This window comes from Lepidothrix coronata, unplaced genomic scaffold (assembly GCF_001604755.1).
Source record: "Lepidothrix coronata isolate B3197 unplaced genomic scaffold, Lepidothrix_coronata-1.0 Scaffold7, whole genome shotgun sequence".
In the NCBI taxonomy this organism is placed as follows: Eukaryota; Metazoa; Chordata; class Aves; order Passeriformes; family Pipridae; genus Lepidothrix; species Lepidothrix coronata.
Window position 1 is genome coordinate 5602125 of NW_016690187.1, and position 13709 is coordinate 5615833.

A 13709-nucleotide genomic window follows, 5' to 3' on the forward strand; every position below is an offset into this window, starting at 1 on the left:
GATGGACACTCATTGGGATCTACAGACAGCCAAGTGAAGGAGAAGTCTACTATGAAAGCTATTTTGGCTAACTTTTTGCCTGGAAACAACTATAACCCCATTCCATTTCCCTTGTAAGTACTGCATAATATATATAATGTACAAAATTAGCAGCCTGGTCAAATTGCGGACAGAGCTGTGCATGCTTTCTTTGCTCAGTATATAATTTAAGTAGTTACTTGAGTTTGCCTCTGAATAAGCCATAGAACTTTGTCAAGCTAGGATGTTTTCTGTGTCCCTTCTAAGTCTTTATGGGTTACTTACCTTTCTTATTAATGATGTGCCCTCATGTAAATACATTATCAGTTTCTTCTTGACCTAGCAGGGATGTCTCCTCAGAACTCTGGTGGGAGACAAATGGGTGGGGGAAAAGGGGAGAAAGGTACCTTCTAACTTCATTGCTGCGGGGAGGGAGTGGAAATGTCCTTCCTTAGCAAAGACTTACTAAAGCTACATGCCTGCCTCTTGTTTTTGCTTCCAGACCTCTTCCAAGGGTTGGACTCAAATTGGCATTTTCTGGGTGTAGGTCAGGTTCAATGGCTACTGCATGTGCCCTCAAGTCCCCCTCTCATGTGAAGATGGGCAGGCTGGAAAGTCTTTCAGCTACTTGGTCTGCGTGCTTTGTAGTGTTTCTCGTTTGACATGAGCCTAACGTTTGGCAGCCTGGGTTTAACTTCTGAATCTTACCCCCAGAGTAGAAGCAGAGGCCTTGAGCTAATGAGGAAAAAGCTAAAGGACTGGACCCTACAGATAAGTAAAGAAAATCTTACAGGAACCCAGGAGGTCTTGGGCAATTTTCTGTGCTAAACCGCTTGTTCAGAAAAGAGTCCAGGTTTGTCCCCTTCTTTCACTCTGCAGGCTATGCTGCAGGACAGTCAAACCAAATTCAGGCAGGTTTCAATGCCATTAGAAACAATGGCTGCTAAACAGACATAGACTCTTATTCTAACTTGGAGCTGGTCTTCTGATATAAGCAGCTTGCTTGAAATGCTGACTGCTCTAACACTCTACCATTTAGAATTAACCACATAGTTACGAATGCGTCTCTTGGGAGAAGCTGATCTGGGAAGCTTTGTTTCCATGATGAGACTTGCAGCTTTTGCCTGGGAGTGCAGTGATGAGATTTGGGTTTTGACCAAAGGTTCTTTTCTTTCCACAGACTTTTATGATCTACTAACAATCTGTCATTTTCATTTAGTGACCCGGATAAGCACTACCTAATGTATGAGCATGAACGTGTACCTATTGCTGTCTGTGAGAAAGAACCAAGCTCCATCATAGCTTTTGCTCTCAGGTACTGGTGTGGTTTTGCTGTTCATCTGACACACTTTGTACTTTTGCAGCTTTTGTGTTCAAGGAGTATTTAAATCGTAATGGTAGGGAACATGACAATCTCTTCATTAAGCCATGTTGAGAGTTTCTGCCAGAGCTGAAGTTCTCTCCTTTTACTACTAAGATATGGAAAGTAGACTTTCCAACTTGCAACTAGATTTCGGACTGTTTTAGTTGAACTCTAGTACACAAAAATTAATTAGCTGTGTAGTGTTCCTTGTAATGAGATATTATTAGAGAAAGAAGTGCAACTAAAGTTTGCTCAGCCTCTCCAACCTGGAGGAAGTGCAACTGAGTTAGGGAACAAGAGTTGGTATTGATACTGCAGTCCGTCCCTTCCTACCTTTGGTCCTAGCAGCTCTTGCTACTGCTCAGCTCGCCAAATCAGCTGCTTCAGTAAACCTTGGGGATTGTGTGTCACAAGGGAGTAGATTTTTGAAGAAGCACATTCCTAAATTGTGGGTAGAGGAGAAACAAGGGGAGATTTTTCCTGCAGTGTTATTTAGAGCAGCTTATGTTCTAAGGAAATTAAGTTCTAATTGTAAGAAAAAATGAAGCAGGGATTTTTCTACTGTGATGTATTGTTTCCTGTGGTTGTCTCTGAACTGAATTTTTGGGTTGGTGTTAGTCTTGCAGAGAACACTTAACTCTTCATTTTTGTTGGTTTTTTTCCCCTTTCTTTCTTTTTTTAATTTATTTTCCTTTCCTCTTTAGTTGCAAGGAGTACAGAAATGCCCTGGAGGAGTTGTCCAAAGCATCTCTGAAAAACAGTTCTGAAGAAGTACTACAGCTGAACAGGTTACATGCAGTAAATATAGTACACAGAGTGAAGAGACAGTGATTGTAGTGAATAAGCCAAAACTTAGATGGAGAAGAACCTTCAAAATATGCCCCTGTTAGGATCTTTGCTTTCTGATGGAATGTTACAAATTCCATGTAACTAACACATACTTGTAGTACGTGAGTTTCCATTTCATGTTAGGGGCTGTACTGGCTTCATCACCTAATCCCTGGACTGTGTGCATGGTAGCATTACTGGGCCTGCTTACCTTTCCTATGGTGATGGATGGAATTGTTGCTATGGACCCTGAGTGGGTTGTTTTTGTTTTTTTTTTAGGAAAGTGGAGGAGGACAACTTTGGAGAGTCCTACACCATTACAACTTTAAACTGTGTCTTCTTCCCTTAGCAGTACTTAGTGTTAGGCACGGGGGAGAAGTAAATGTCCAGGCATAAAGGAGTAGCATCTCAGGTGGCGGTATTTTTTGGGTTCATGACTAATTTTTCTTTCTCCTTTCAGCATGTCAGACAGCAAACCAAAGAGCAGTAGCCCTGTCCGCCTGCCCGAGGCCAGCATGGGTCCTTCGAATCGCAGTGCAGAACCAGAACAGCGTAAGACCATTTTGCCAAAATCATATCCGTGATGCTTATCTCAGCTCAGACTTGAGTCCACTTAACCTGGATTCTAGATGTGAAAGTTAAATTAGAAAAAGGAAAAAGCATTCTGAATTGAAATCATAACTAGTCTTAGAGTTGACTTCATGTAAAACATGAAAGGGGAGTGTGTGTGGGTATGTGTGTGTTTGCTTTTTGAAGTCTGTGGCTTTCTCTGATTTTTATGAGATCAGACTCATTTTCTTGATTTAATATTTGGACTTAGAGTTGCCTGTTTGGTACGATGCCCTCTTTTGGCATTGCCTTCTTTAAAAAGATGGCAATTAAAATATTTTGGAATGAAGATATGAAGTTCTTAGTATGTTTAAAGACGCTCATGCTTGGTCTGTTTTCAAATGACTGCATTCTAGGGTGCTACTCAGAACCCTATATCAGCTAACCTCATGGACCTTGGTTGCCTGTAGAATACTAAATGAGTTGCAGTTGAATGACATCATTCCTCCAATTAGAACAATGAATGGGGAATACTCATGTGAATTATGCTTTTATTAAACTTCCCATGGAAATGCCAACACCATCTTTATTTCTTTTCACTGTAGCAAAGAAAACATCTGGTGTTCTGTCTTTCTTCCGTGGCACGGGAGGGAAGAGCCCAGACCTGTCTTCCCAGAAGAAAGAGACCTTACGTGGTGCTGACAGTGCTTACTACCAGGTTGGACAGATGGGCAAAGAGGGAGCAGAAAACCAAGGAGCAGAGGCTCAAGGTACAAAACTGCTGAGTCCATCTTCTCTCTTGGACTGCTACTTCTCCCAAACCTCATTCATATATGTCAGGCCTAGAATACACTGCTCCTCATGCTTTTTCAGCAGTCCAAGGTTACTCAACATGCACTGAAAATGAGTTGTTTGAATGTCAAATGTGGGTTTCTCCTAAAGACATTGCTCTGCTTTGTGATAAGGGAAATAGGATCTTTCAAATCCAACCAATAGGTACATTGAGTCTGGGTTTGAACGTCTTTGGATTGAGTTGACTGCAATTAAGCAGCCCAGTCGCTCTTTCTCACTTGCTGTTTAATTTTCATCCTTTCAGTTCATGGAAAATGAGTGAAGAGAAAGAGAAAGTTTGGACTTACATGTCCATGAACAGCAGTGCCCTTCTAGCATATGTGTTATATCATGTAATTGTAGTTGTATTTCTAATTCCCTCTGTATTCTTGAAAAAAAAAGAAAAGATTTTTCTTGTGATGTCAGTTTACAAGTAGAATCTGATGTGGCTTTCTCAGTAATAATGATGAACAACCCTGACAGAATGGTCCCTTTATGCCTTCAGATGACGGAGATGGAGGAGATGGACAGAAGAAACAGCTGGTGAATCCCCATGTGGAGCTCCGTGAGTAGTTGTAAATAATAACAAACTCCTTTCTTCATGCAAATGTAATGGAAATCTTGAAGTTAATAATTATTTTTTCTTTGTATTTGGCACAAAGGAAAAACAAATCAAGAAAAAAAGCAGTGCAATTTTTACTTATTGTAATTAATTTCTATTGCAAAAGTACCCTATGAACTTTTCTTTTTCAACTGGTCTTTTGTCTGATTGCTATCCCATGGCATACACTGTAGGCTTACCTAAAGGGAGTTGACTGTCCTGTGAGTTTTCCATTTAAATCCTATTCGTTGAAACTTCCAAATTACAATAAGCGTGATAGGGATGTTTAGCACAATAATATTCTTCTAGACATCAGTTAAATTTCAAAGTGTCATCTCAGTTAATCAGTGAGTATTGCATATTGCTGTTGAAGAAAACTGTTTTTTGTAGAGTTTTCAGATGCGAATGCCAAGTTCTACTGCCGGATTTATTACGCTGGCGAGTTTCACAAGATGCGTGAGGTGATACTGGGAAGCAGTGAAGAGGACTTCATCCGCTCCCTCTCCCACTCTATGCCCTGGCAGGCACGAGGTGGCAAGTCTGGAGCTGCATTCTATGTGACTGAAGGTAAATGCAGCTTCTTCCCCCTTTGTAATTGGATGGCATTATTTGGGAATGATGGTGGTTAGTGTGTCATTTAAAACCTGATTACCTCTATCCAGAGGGTTGCTGACTGAAGTGGCCGCTTAAAAAGGGAAAGTTAAATGGATTGTTCTGGTGTCTTCAATATCAAATTGTTTGTCTTTTTGTGTGTGCAGAAGAACAAAATGTAATTCTGTTTTTCAGCAGTAGCAATTAGGAAGGCCCGTTGAGCAGAAGGATTATACTCTCTTAGGCAGGGTTTAGAAAACAAAAACTTGGGTATAATTCAAGAAAAACTGGTTACTAAAAACACGGTGTTTCTTCTAATATCACGTGCTATAGTTAATTTAATTTTTTTTTTAAACTGCGACTGTTTCTAGGCCCCTACTTGAAACAAGTATTGAATGGAAAGGTCTGTAGGCTGTTTCTGTTGTCTGTATAGGAAACCCATATAGATGAGGTAGATCGAATGTAGGCTATTTCTTCTCCCTGATTTACTAGAAGGCTGAAATCCAGAGAGGCTAAAATTCTGAAATTCAGAATATATGAAGCAAAAAGAATCTAAAAATGAGCTTCTTTAGGTAAGGATTTAAGAGAATGTAGTACTTTAATTTTTCAAACCTTTTCAGCTGTGTGACCGTCCTAAAGAAATTGCAAATAATACATCACTTATTGTATGTAACCCAGTTTCCTCTGTCTGATGTTAAAACAGATGATAGATTCATCTTGAAGCAAATGCCTCGTCTGGAAGTCCAGTCGTTCCTTGATTTTGCTCCACACTACTTCACTTACATCACTAATGCAGTTCAGCAGAAGGTATTTAAAAAATTCCTTTTTTTTAGGCAATGTTATGTATTTTACAGACTAGTAACAGTTTCTATTAACCCTTTTCATTTAAATAAAAGAAAATGTCAGAGGGTATGAGATACACAAATAATTTGTTTTTGAAATATTCAGTGGAAATTTTGCTAGGGCTTCTAAGCTGAAATACACAGTCAGACAGAACAGTGGTGCTTCTAGTATTTGATTGCTGATTGCCTCTACATAGGGCTTTTAACCTATGGCTTCTCTTCACCAGAAGCCCACAGCGCTCGCCAAAATCCTTGGGGTATATCGAATTGGTTACAAGAACTCTCAAAACAACACTGAAAAGAAGCTGGATCTGCTTGTTATGGAAAACCTTTTCTATGGCAGGAAAATGGCTCAGGTAAGAATGAAGCATTCTGTTCCCTTGCAATATAGTTGTGACTGGGAGCATGTGCTGTCTGTACCTAGCACTGCTCAAAGATGACAGTTCATGCCCATTTCCTTCTTAGGTGATCCTCATTAACTTGGTGCCTGTATTGGCTAGTTCAGGTAGCTGTAGTGCAGGGTTCAGTTTTTAGAAGTCTTGTTTGTCCCTGTATCTCTCGTATTTGAGAGAAAGCATTACCAACCTAATTAGGAAATTATGAAACCTTTCTGCAAAGCTTTCAGAAAAACTGACTGGGATTACAGACTGATTTAGAATTAGAGCCTCACTCACAGAGGTTGTGAGTTACTGTAGTGGGGGGAACTATTAATGTTTTTAACCCACTGTTCTTTCTTGCAACCACTTCAGGTGTGGGACAAGATTCTGAGTTTTCAGTCTTGCTCTTAGTCAAGGAAAAACAATCTTTGTCAGGCTGTAGAATGAAGACCTTAAAATGATTAGAGGGAAATTCTTTTCAAATAGAGATTTGGTGCTGAAAAGGAAATTCAAAAAAGCGTCACTACTTAAGCAGATATCAGTTCTTTCTACCTTACCTCCCAGTGCCTGATCTCAAACAGGGGATGTTTGTGGGAGGAAGTGAAATGAGGGAATTCTAGATAGATGTAAAGGATATTGTTGTGGGTTTTCTTTTTGTTTGTTTGTTGTTTAAATCATGAGGAGGGCTCAGGCACCAGACAGACTCTATTCCTGAAGTTAGTTAAATCTTGACTGAACAGAGCTTGAACAACCTTCTGTAACAGGGCCTGCTTCAAGCAGGACTTTGGACTGGAGACCTCCAGAGATCCTTTCCAACCTAACCATGGTCTGTCTCTTACTTTAACAGTGTTAACTTTGCCAGATGTTAAACAATGATTCGTGCATGACCCACCTCCCTCTTAATTGGCTTTATTTTTGCCAGCATGGACTCTGTAGAAGCTGGGTGGAAAACTGAGTTTACCTAACCAATATAAAAAAATAGGGACACTTTTTTCCCCTTAAATTAGACTAAATATTAATGAAATTACTTGCCTAAAACTTGTGAATTGAGGTGGCAGAGCTTTCATCTAGGCTTACATGCTACTCTCCACTCAGGAAACTAATTCTTGTAGTACAAAAATACTGTTTGTTAACTGTCTTCCTCCTGCAGAGAAGGAAACAGTTGCTCTGCTGTGTTGCCTTCTCAAACAGTTAGGTGTGTTGAAGTCTTTAACTCTACAGAAAAATGGAACAAAGTAGTGCTGTTCTTCGTTTGCAGGTGTTTGACCTGAAGGGCTCCCTCCGGAATAGAAATGTTAAAACTGAAACGGGCAAGGAAACTTGTGATGTAGTCCTGCTGGATGAAAACCTTCTGAAGATGGTTCGGGACAATCCTTTGTACATCCGTTCCCATTGCAAAGCTGTGCTGAGAGCTTCCATACACAGCGATTCCCAGTTCCTCTCCAGCCATCTCATCATCGACTATTCCCTGCTGGTGGGTCGTGATGATACCAACAATGAACTGGTTGTTGGGATCATTGGTAGGTTGTCTTTTGTATTTTCTTGCTTTCAGATGGTGAAACAGCTTTCTTCTGGCTTAGGTGTTTACAGTACTCTTAGAACTGTACCACCACAGAGATGTGTGTCAGGAAATCTTGTCTTCTCCCTGGTGGAATACCCGCTTATGGGTATTCAAAATAGGGACAGGAAATCCTCTTTCCAAGTCTTGTATAGACTTATTATTAGCATTTGCATTGCTAAGAGGATATACAGGAGGCCTCACAGGTAGTGAAAAAGCACTCAAGTTGGTGTTTAATCTACCTTTGACTCCAGTTGAAGCAGGGAAGGTTATTTGTATGCTTTTAATTAATCTTTGAACTTTAGCCATTACGGAGTCTTTTAAATTTTAACTCATGTGGAGGGGATCTAAGAAGAAACAGTATTGGTAGGATTGGAAGGGGGAAGTTAAACATCATGGGATCACTGGTGATCATGTAGTCTGACCTGGATAAATGGGTGGCAATGCAGTAATTACCTTGCTGCGTCCTCTGACTTGTGATGGAAAAGTAGAGCTTTCTCTTTAGACAGGCAAACTTGTGTTGTATAAAGGACTTGGAGACTTGTATAAAGGATGTGGAAATGATTCGTGGAAATGAATTGGTCTTGAAACCTAGCTCAGAAATGCTTCTAGATGAGATCTCAAGCCAGGAGATCTGGATTACTCTTATTCTGATAAAGCTTGAAAGCCACTTAATAACATTTCTAGTTGAGAATTAAAGTCCCAGCTACAAAGAACTGCAAGTTATTATTACTTTTGGGTTTCGTAGATTCTTGAATATTTAGGTAAATAGGATGAGATTGTGCTCCTTCTGTACGTGTGGCTTTTTGTTGTCCTGTGTCAAGTCTTATCTGTTTAAAGAGTATATTTTTTATGATGTTTAAAGCTAACAGTTCCTTCACTGTTTAACAATAACTCTCTGAAGGAATTTGTTGAAAACAAATATGTTCAAGAAGAGAGAACGTCTGCTGTATCAGGCTATCACAATGTTCTCTAAATGATACCCCAAGAACTTGCAAAGTACTCAAGCTAAATTTGCATTGGACTGGAACTGAAAACCATTAGCTTGGTCTGCATTTGAATCTGAGGTCAGTAGCTCTACCCATCTTAGATCCTAATGTGGTACAGGAAAGAGGTCTGTAAAAAGCTTTGAAGACTTTTTTTGTAGCCCCTGTTATGTGGGACTCTGGGTCTTGGGGCATGAATTGACAGTATTTAGTGCACAAACTGATGATATCAGTCCCAAAACACCAAGGAGTGTTTTCAAAGAGTATTCAGATAAAAGAATAAGTGTTAAGATTGCTAGGTCTGGATGAGTTCTTGTAAAGCACAGCTTAGATACTAATAGTGGCCTTCTGTAAATATAGAAACAGTAGATTAAAAATCGTATGATCACAGTTGTAGTCAAATATTAGGAGATAATGATATCCAGTAATGAAAAACTGATCTTATTGCAGCTTCAGCTTTGCAGACTGTGGTGTTCATGTGCTTGTAATGACCGAGCGTGCTTTCTCTGAAAGGGGCTTGGAAACAATTTTGAAGTCATCTTCTTGCAGCCTCCTCTTCCAGTCAGGGTCACTGGTGATGTTTCTGCTCTTCCCTAACATGAAGTGGAAAGGATTTGCTTTCTGTTATCAAACCTGTAGGTGGCTGCAATGATGAGAAATACTGGCTTAAATGGAGAGGTGTCCAAGCCTTGATGCTGCTGGCTGTTGCAGTAAGGTGGTGGGAGCTGTTATGGTAAAGTGGGGTTTCTGGGATAAAGGGTGAGCTAAGTGACTCTTGTAAATGAGCCCTTGATACTCTAACATGGATAAGACAGACATGCCTGGGCAGTCTGTTTTTGTAGAGATGGGAGGAGTTGCTTGTGCTCTTGCTGGGCTTTGGAAATACTGTATTCACCCTACCCAAATATAATCAATGCTGCAGATAGTAAGGCAACTGGTAGGGAAAACACTGAAACTCTGACTATGAAAGGCTACTTCTTTCTTGCCCTTTTTGGGGGAAAATAGATACATTTTAGAACAATGTTACTTGAGTTATAGCAGATAAAACATGTTTGTGTGTGGATTGTTTTTTTGTTTTGTTGTTGAAACAGACTACATTCGCACTTTTACCTGGGACAAAAAGCTTGAAATGGTAGTAAAGTCAACTGGCATCTTGGGAGGACAAGGTAAGTCCAGAAGGAAAGTGAAACTTGTGATCATGTTTTCTTGTTACCTGGAAGCTTTCTTTAACTGTGCTAATAAATCCACAGCTTCCCCATGATGAAAATTTGCGACAGTAGATTAAATTGTCCAGAACAGAGGAAGGAATTGTAGAATACCAGGTTGGAAGGGACCTCAAGAATCATCTGGTCCAACCTTTCTTGGAAAAAGCGCAGTGTAGACAAGATGACTAAGCACCTTATGCAGCTGAATCTTAGAAGTGTCCAATGTTGGGGAATCCATCACTTCCCTGGGGATATTATTCCAATGGCTAATGGTTCTCATTGTGAAAAATTTTACTCCTATATCTAATTGGAATCTGCCCAGGAATAACTCATACCCATTACACTGCATCTTCTCCGTGTGACTCCTTGTGAAAAGGAAGTCTCCATCTTTGTAGCCACCCTATAAGTACTGGAACATGGTTATAAGGTCTTCTCTAAGCCTTCTTTTTCAAGGCTGAACAAACACAGCCCTTTCAGCATTTCCTCATGTGGTGGGCTTCCCAGTCCTTGTATCTCTGTGGCCCTTGTCTGGACCCTCCAACCTGTCCACGTATTGTTTTGTGTATCAGGGACCAAAACTGACCACAGTATTCCAAGTGTAGCCTGGAAGTAGCACCTTCCAGGTGAAAGATAATGCTTTGATTATGTGACAATGACTTCTTTACCTCTGCTGCTGATGCCCTTGTTGATACAGCCCAGCTGGCTTTCCCTGCAGCAATAGCAGCACTGTTCATTCATTTTGAGTTGCTGGTCCACCAGGACCCCTAGGTCCCTTTTACAGAGCTTCTCTCCAGACAGGTAGATCCCAGCTATGCTCCTGGATTATGTTTTCCCAGGTGCAAGACTGTACACTTTTCCTTCTGTCTTGCTGCCTTCATGGTTATGCTGTCTAGTGATATAATCTCATGTGACATCTGTCTGTACTGCAGTATACTCTCTAGCCCATTTCTAACTGCTCTTGACTCTTACACCTTAGGTAAGATGCCCACTGTGGTCTCTCCAGAACTGTACCGGACCAGGTTTTGTGAAGCTATGGACAAGTATTTCCTGATGGTGCCAGACCATTGGACAGGACTGGGCCTGAATTGCTAAGTTGAAGCCCATATTGGGAAACAACAAGAGGGCAGTGACATTATAGGCCACTCTCGTCCAGTGGTCTGTCCAGAGGATTGCAATTCCATGTTTACACGGACTGTGTGTGTCATGTTGGGAAGTGTGAAATCTGCTTGTTGCACTTTAATCCTCTTTTGGAGGATGATAAGCAAACCTGCCTCAGTAAGGATGTAAGATGTAAGGTACCACAGAACAGCACTGATGAGACATCCCTTTTGTCAGCAGGGAAGGTGATACTCCTTGTAAGAGTACTGAAATGAGATACTATCCAGATCCTGATGGTGTAGAAGTACATGATGTCTGTAAGTCTTGCACTGCCAAAATGGTGTTGAATATGTGCAGCTCACGTTTCTGTAGCAGATGCATGGTACTGCAAATGTGAAATAAACCCCCTGTGTGTGGATGGGTGAGAGAAGAACGAAGTTAATTCATGAGTTCTACTATTGTTGCAGTGGTCTGTAGTTGACCTGTTTAGGATCCATTAATACCTTGTCCTGCTTATGCACCGTAGTTTGAATTTTTCCTGGGTTCTGTGAGCAGTATTTTTTTAAGGCAGCTCCACATCTATGATGCCCTATGACTCCATCTTTTAAGATGTATTACTACAGTACAACTCTGTCTTTATCTGTCATAATTTCATTTTAGCTGAGTCCCATAAAAATGGGTTGTCAGTCATCAGCATACTGCAAACTCGAAAACATATCCTGTCAGTCCTAAACAGTACTTTGATCTGAACGTTGCCCAAATCCCTGGAAACAGGTAACCAAAAAAATAAACCCTTTAATTTAACAAGACTTGATCAATTATAGTTATGAAGCAGAGTAACCCTTTCCTTAGTAGAAGGCTGTAAGTTGCTAGACAAAGTGAAGCATACTGCTTTAGAACAACAACTTTCTCCTTAATGCAACCATCATTCCTGGCAGATCACTTCAAAGCCATTTCAGCTCCTCTGGACTTTCAAGCAATGCATTTACCTCATTGTGAAACTTTGCCAGGAGAATGTTTTTCTTGCATTCATGACATGAATATTTTTTTCGTCACTGAGATGAATGTAGTTGTTTCTGTAAAAAGAAAAACCTGTACTAACAGGTGTCTTGTATGATGGATAAGATGTACAGAGATCTGTGAATCTCTGTGTTATGACAATAAGCACTTCTTTCCATTTTTATTAATTTTTACCTGCTTTTGTAGGTGATGAGTTTACTTTTTAGTGTCATTATAATATAGGCCAGTAAACAAGAGGCTTTTTTATGAGTTTAAAAGGCAAGAATACTGTCCTTTGATTTCCAGTTTCTAATGGAAGGACTTTAAATGAACATGGAATCTGGGACAGGATAGCTCTTTGTGATCACTTGCTTGTTCTAACCAGTTGCCTGATAATGCCTTCTTCACTGTACTACAGATTGAAATGTGCATTTTAGTCACTCCTCCTGTGTTCAGTATTTTCTTCTGCAGCAGATGTTGGTGGCTGTTCAGGAATGACAGCTAGGCAACACTGAGAAAGAAAAAGGCCACAGTGAGAATTGAGCTGTTGGCTCCAAAACCGAACAGCTCATGTCTGAGCTGCCAGAGGCAACAGTCATTTGTGTTTGAAGAAGTCTTCCCCACCCTATTGCAAAACCATACTAGAGGATGAGCAAAGATGCTTGAAGCAGCAGAAATTAAAGTATTCTCACTTCCTCAGTAAAATGTAATAGTTGTTTCTGGGGGTGCAGTGATGTGTGCTGTGGAAAGATGACACAGAACTCCTTGCCAGAATTCCTTAAGTCCAACATAGTGCATCAGGTACAGCTGATTGCTTCTGGGATACATCTTGCCTCCTTTGTTGACATGTACTCCCAGGATGCCTAGCTGTGTGTGGGGCCTTGTTTAATGAGGTCGACCAGTTCATCAGCTCAGTGCTACTCTCACTTCTATGGCCTCTACCTTCTGTCTTGGTTCATCGATGTGAAAGAACAAGCCATGCAGCCTGAATCTGTTCCAGTCTCAGTTGAAGTTTACATATTTCCTCTTCCTTCCCTTCCTAAAGTTTACAGGGAAAAAACTTGACTTTCAGCTAAGGTGACCCAACAGCAGCTAATTATGTTAGCTTCCACCTTTGTCAGTATGTGGATTGGTTGATGGAGCACATCATGGCATCTGCACTAGGCTAATGTAGAGCTGTGACATGCTAGCCCTGTCCTGTCACTAGTAGCCCTTACTCCTATGATGTGTGGCTCTTCTATACTGCTTGTCCCAAGCAGCTGGCTCTAAAGCAACTTGATCATCTGATGGTAGCTAATACTCCCCTGTACATGACAGCATGAGGCCCTCAGCACTGTAGAGGTGAGAGAACCTTCCACTGTTCACAAATGTGTGAACTGTGACCTTCTTGGGCTGAAGTTACAGCAGTTGGAGAGATTTGCAGGAGTGACCTTGAACTGGCATTAACAGCTGATGTTGGGCCAGAATGTGGCTGATAGACTAGTCTTGACTAGACTGGAGTAAATAGCAAACTACTGATCATGAGTAACACAGTAGCTGCAGTATCAACTGGAATTGGGACATCTTTGGGCGCTATGTGACATGTAAGCATTTCTAGTTCAAATCCCAGCAGCTGAATGGGTCTCCTCAAATGTTCCCTTTTCAGAATAAGAGTTGTCCTGGCATTTCAATTGCTACAAAGTTGACTTTCTCAGGAGAGCAATGCTTCATGCAGAAGAGATCTTGGAGAGAGCTCCTTGTGAGGCTGTGTTAGGTCTGTGTCCCTGTAGAACACCTAAGGATGAACCATTTGGTCAGAGTTTATTTTCTTTACAACACAGGTTTAGTATATATGTGTGTAAGTAAATCCCAGTTTCAAACATG

At 40.7% G+C, this 13709-nt stretch overlaps 1 protein-coding gene across 3 annotated transcripts in view; it reads left to right on the forward strand.

The window, feature by feature from the left end:
- Window positions 1–13388, forward strand: part of PIKFYVE (phosphoinositide kinase, FYVE-type zinc finger containing) — a 65247-nt gene extending 51859 nt beyond the window's left edge. For 2 of the 3 annotated variants that reach the window (XM_017834938.1, XM_017834949.1), the window contains 12 exons: window positions 1–113; window positions 1238–1333; window positions 2086–2169; window positions 2670–2761; window positions 3364–3528; window positions 4095–4154; window positions 4581–4757; window positions 5485–5588; window positions 5851–5979; window positions 7259–7520; window positions 9636–9710; window positions 10726–13388. In XM_017834938.1, the coding sequence (XP_017690427.1) occupies window positions 1–113; window positions 1238–1333; window positions 2086–2169; window positions 2670–2761; window positions 3364–3528; window positions 4095–4154; window positions 4581–4757; window positions 5485–5588; window positions 5851–5979; window positions 7259–7520; window positions 9636–9710; window positions 10726–10841 (1473 nt within the window). In that variant the 3' untranslated portion in view covers window positions 10842–13388. Of the gene's footprint in view, window positions 114–520; window positions 566–1237; window positions 1334–2085; window positions 2170–2669; window positions 2762–3363; window positions 3529–4094; window positions 4155–4580; window positions 4758–5484; window positions 5589–5850; window positions 5980–7258; window positions 7521–9635; window positions 9711–10725 lie in introns of all 3 variants that reach the window. The other variant, XM_017834929.1, reaches the window with a different exon arrangement.
- Window positions 13389–13709: the final 321 nt, after the last annotated feature.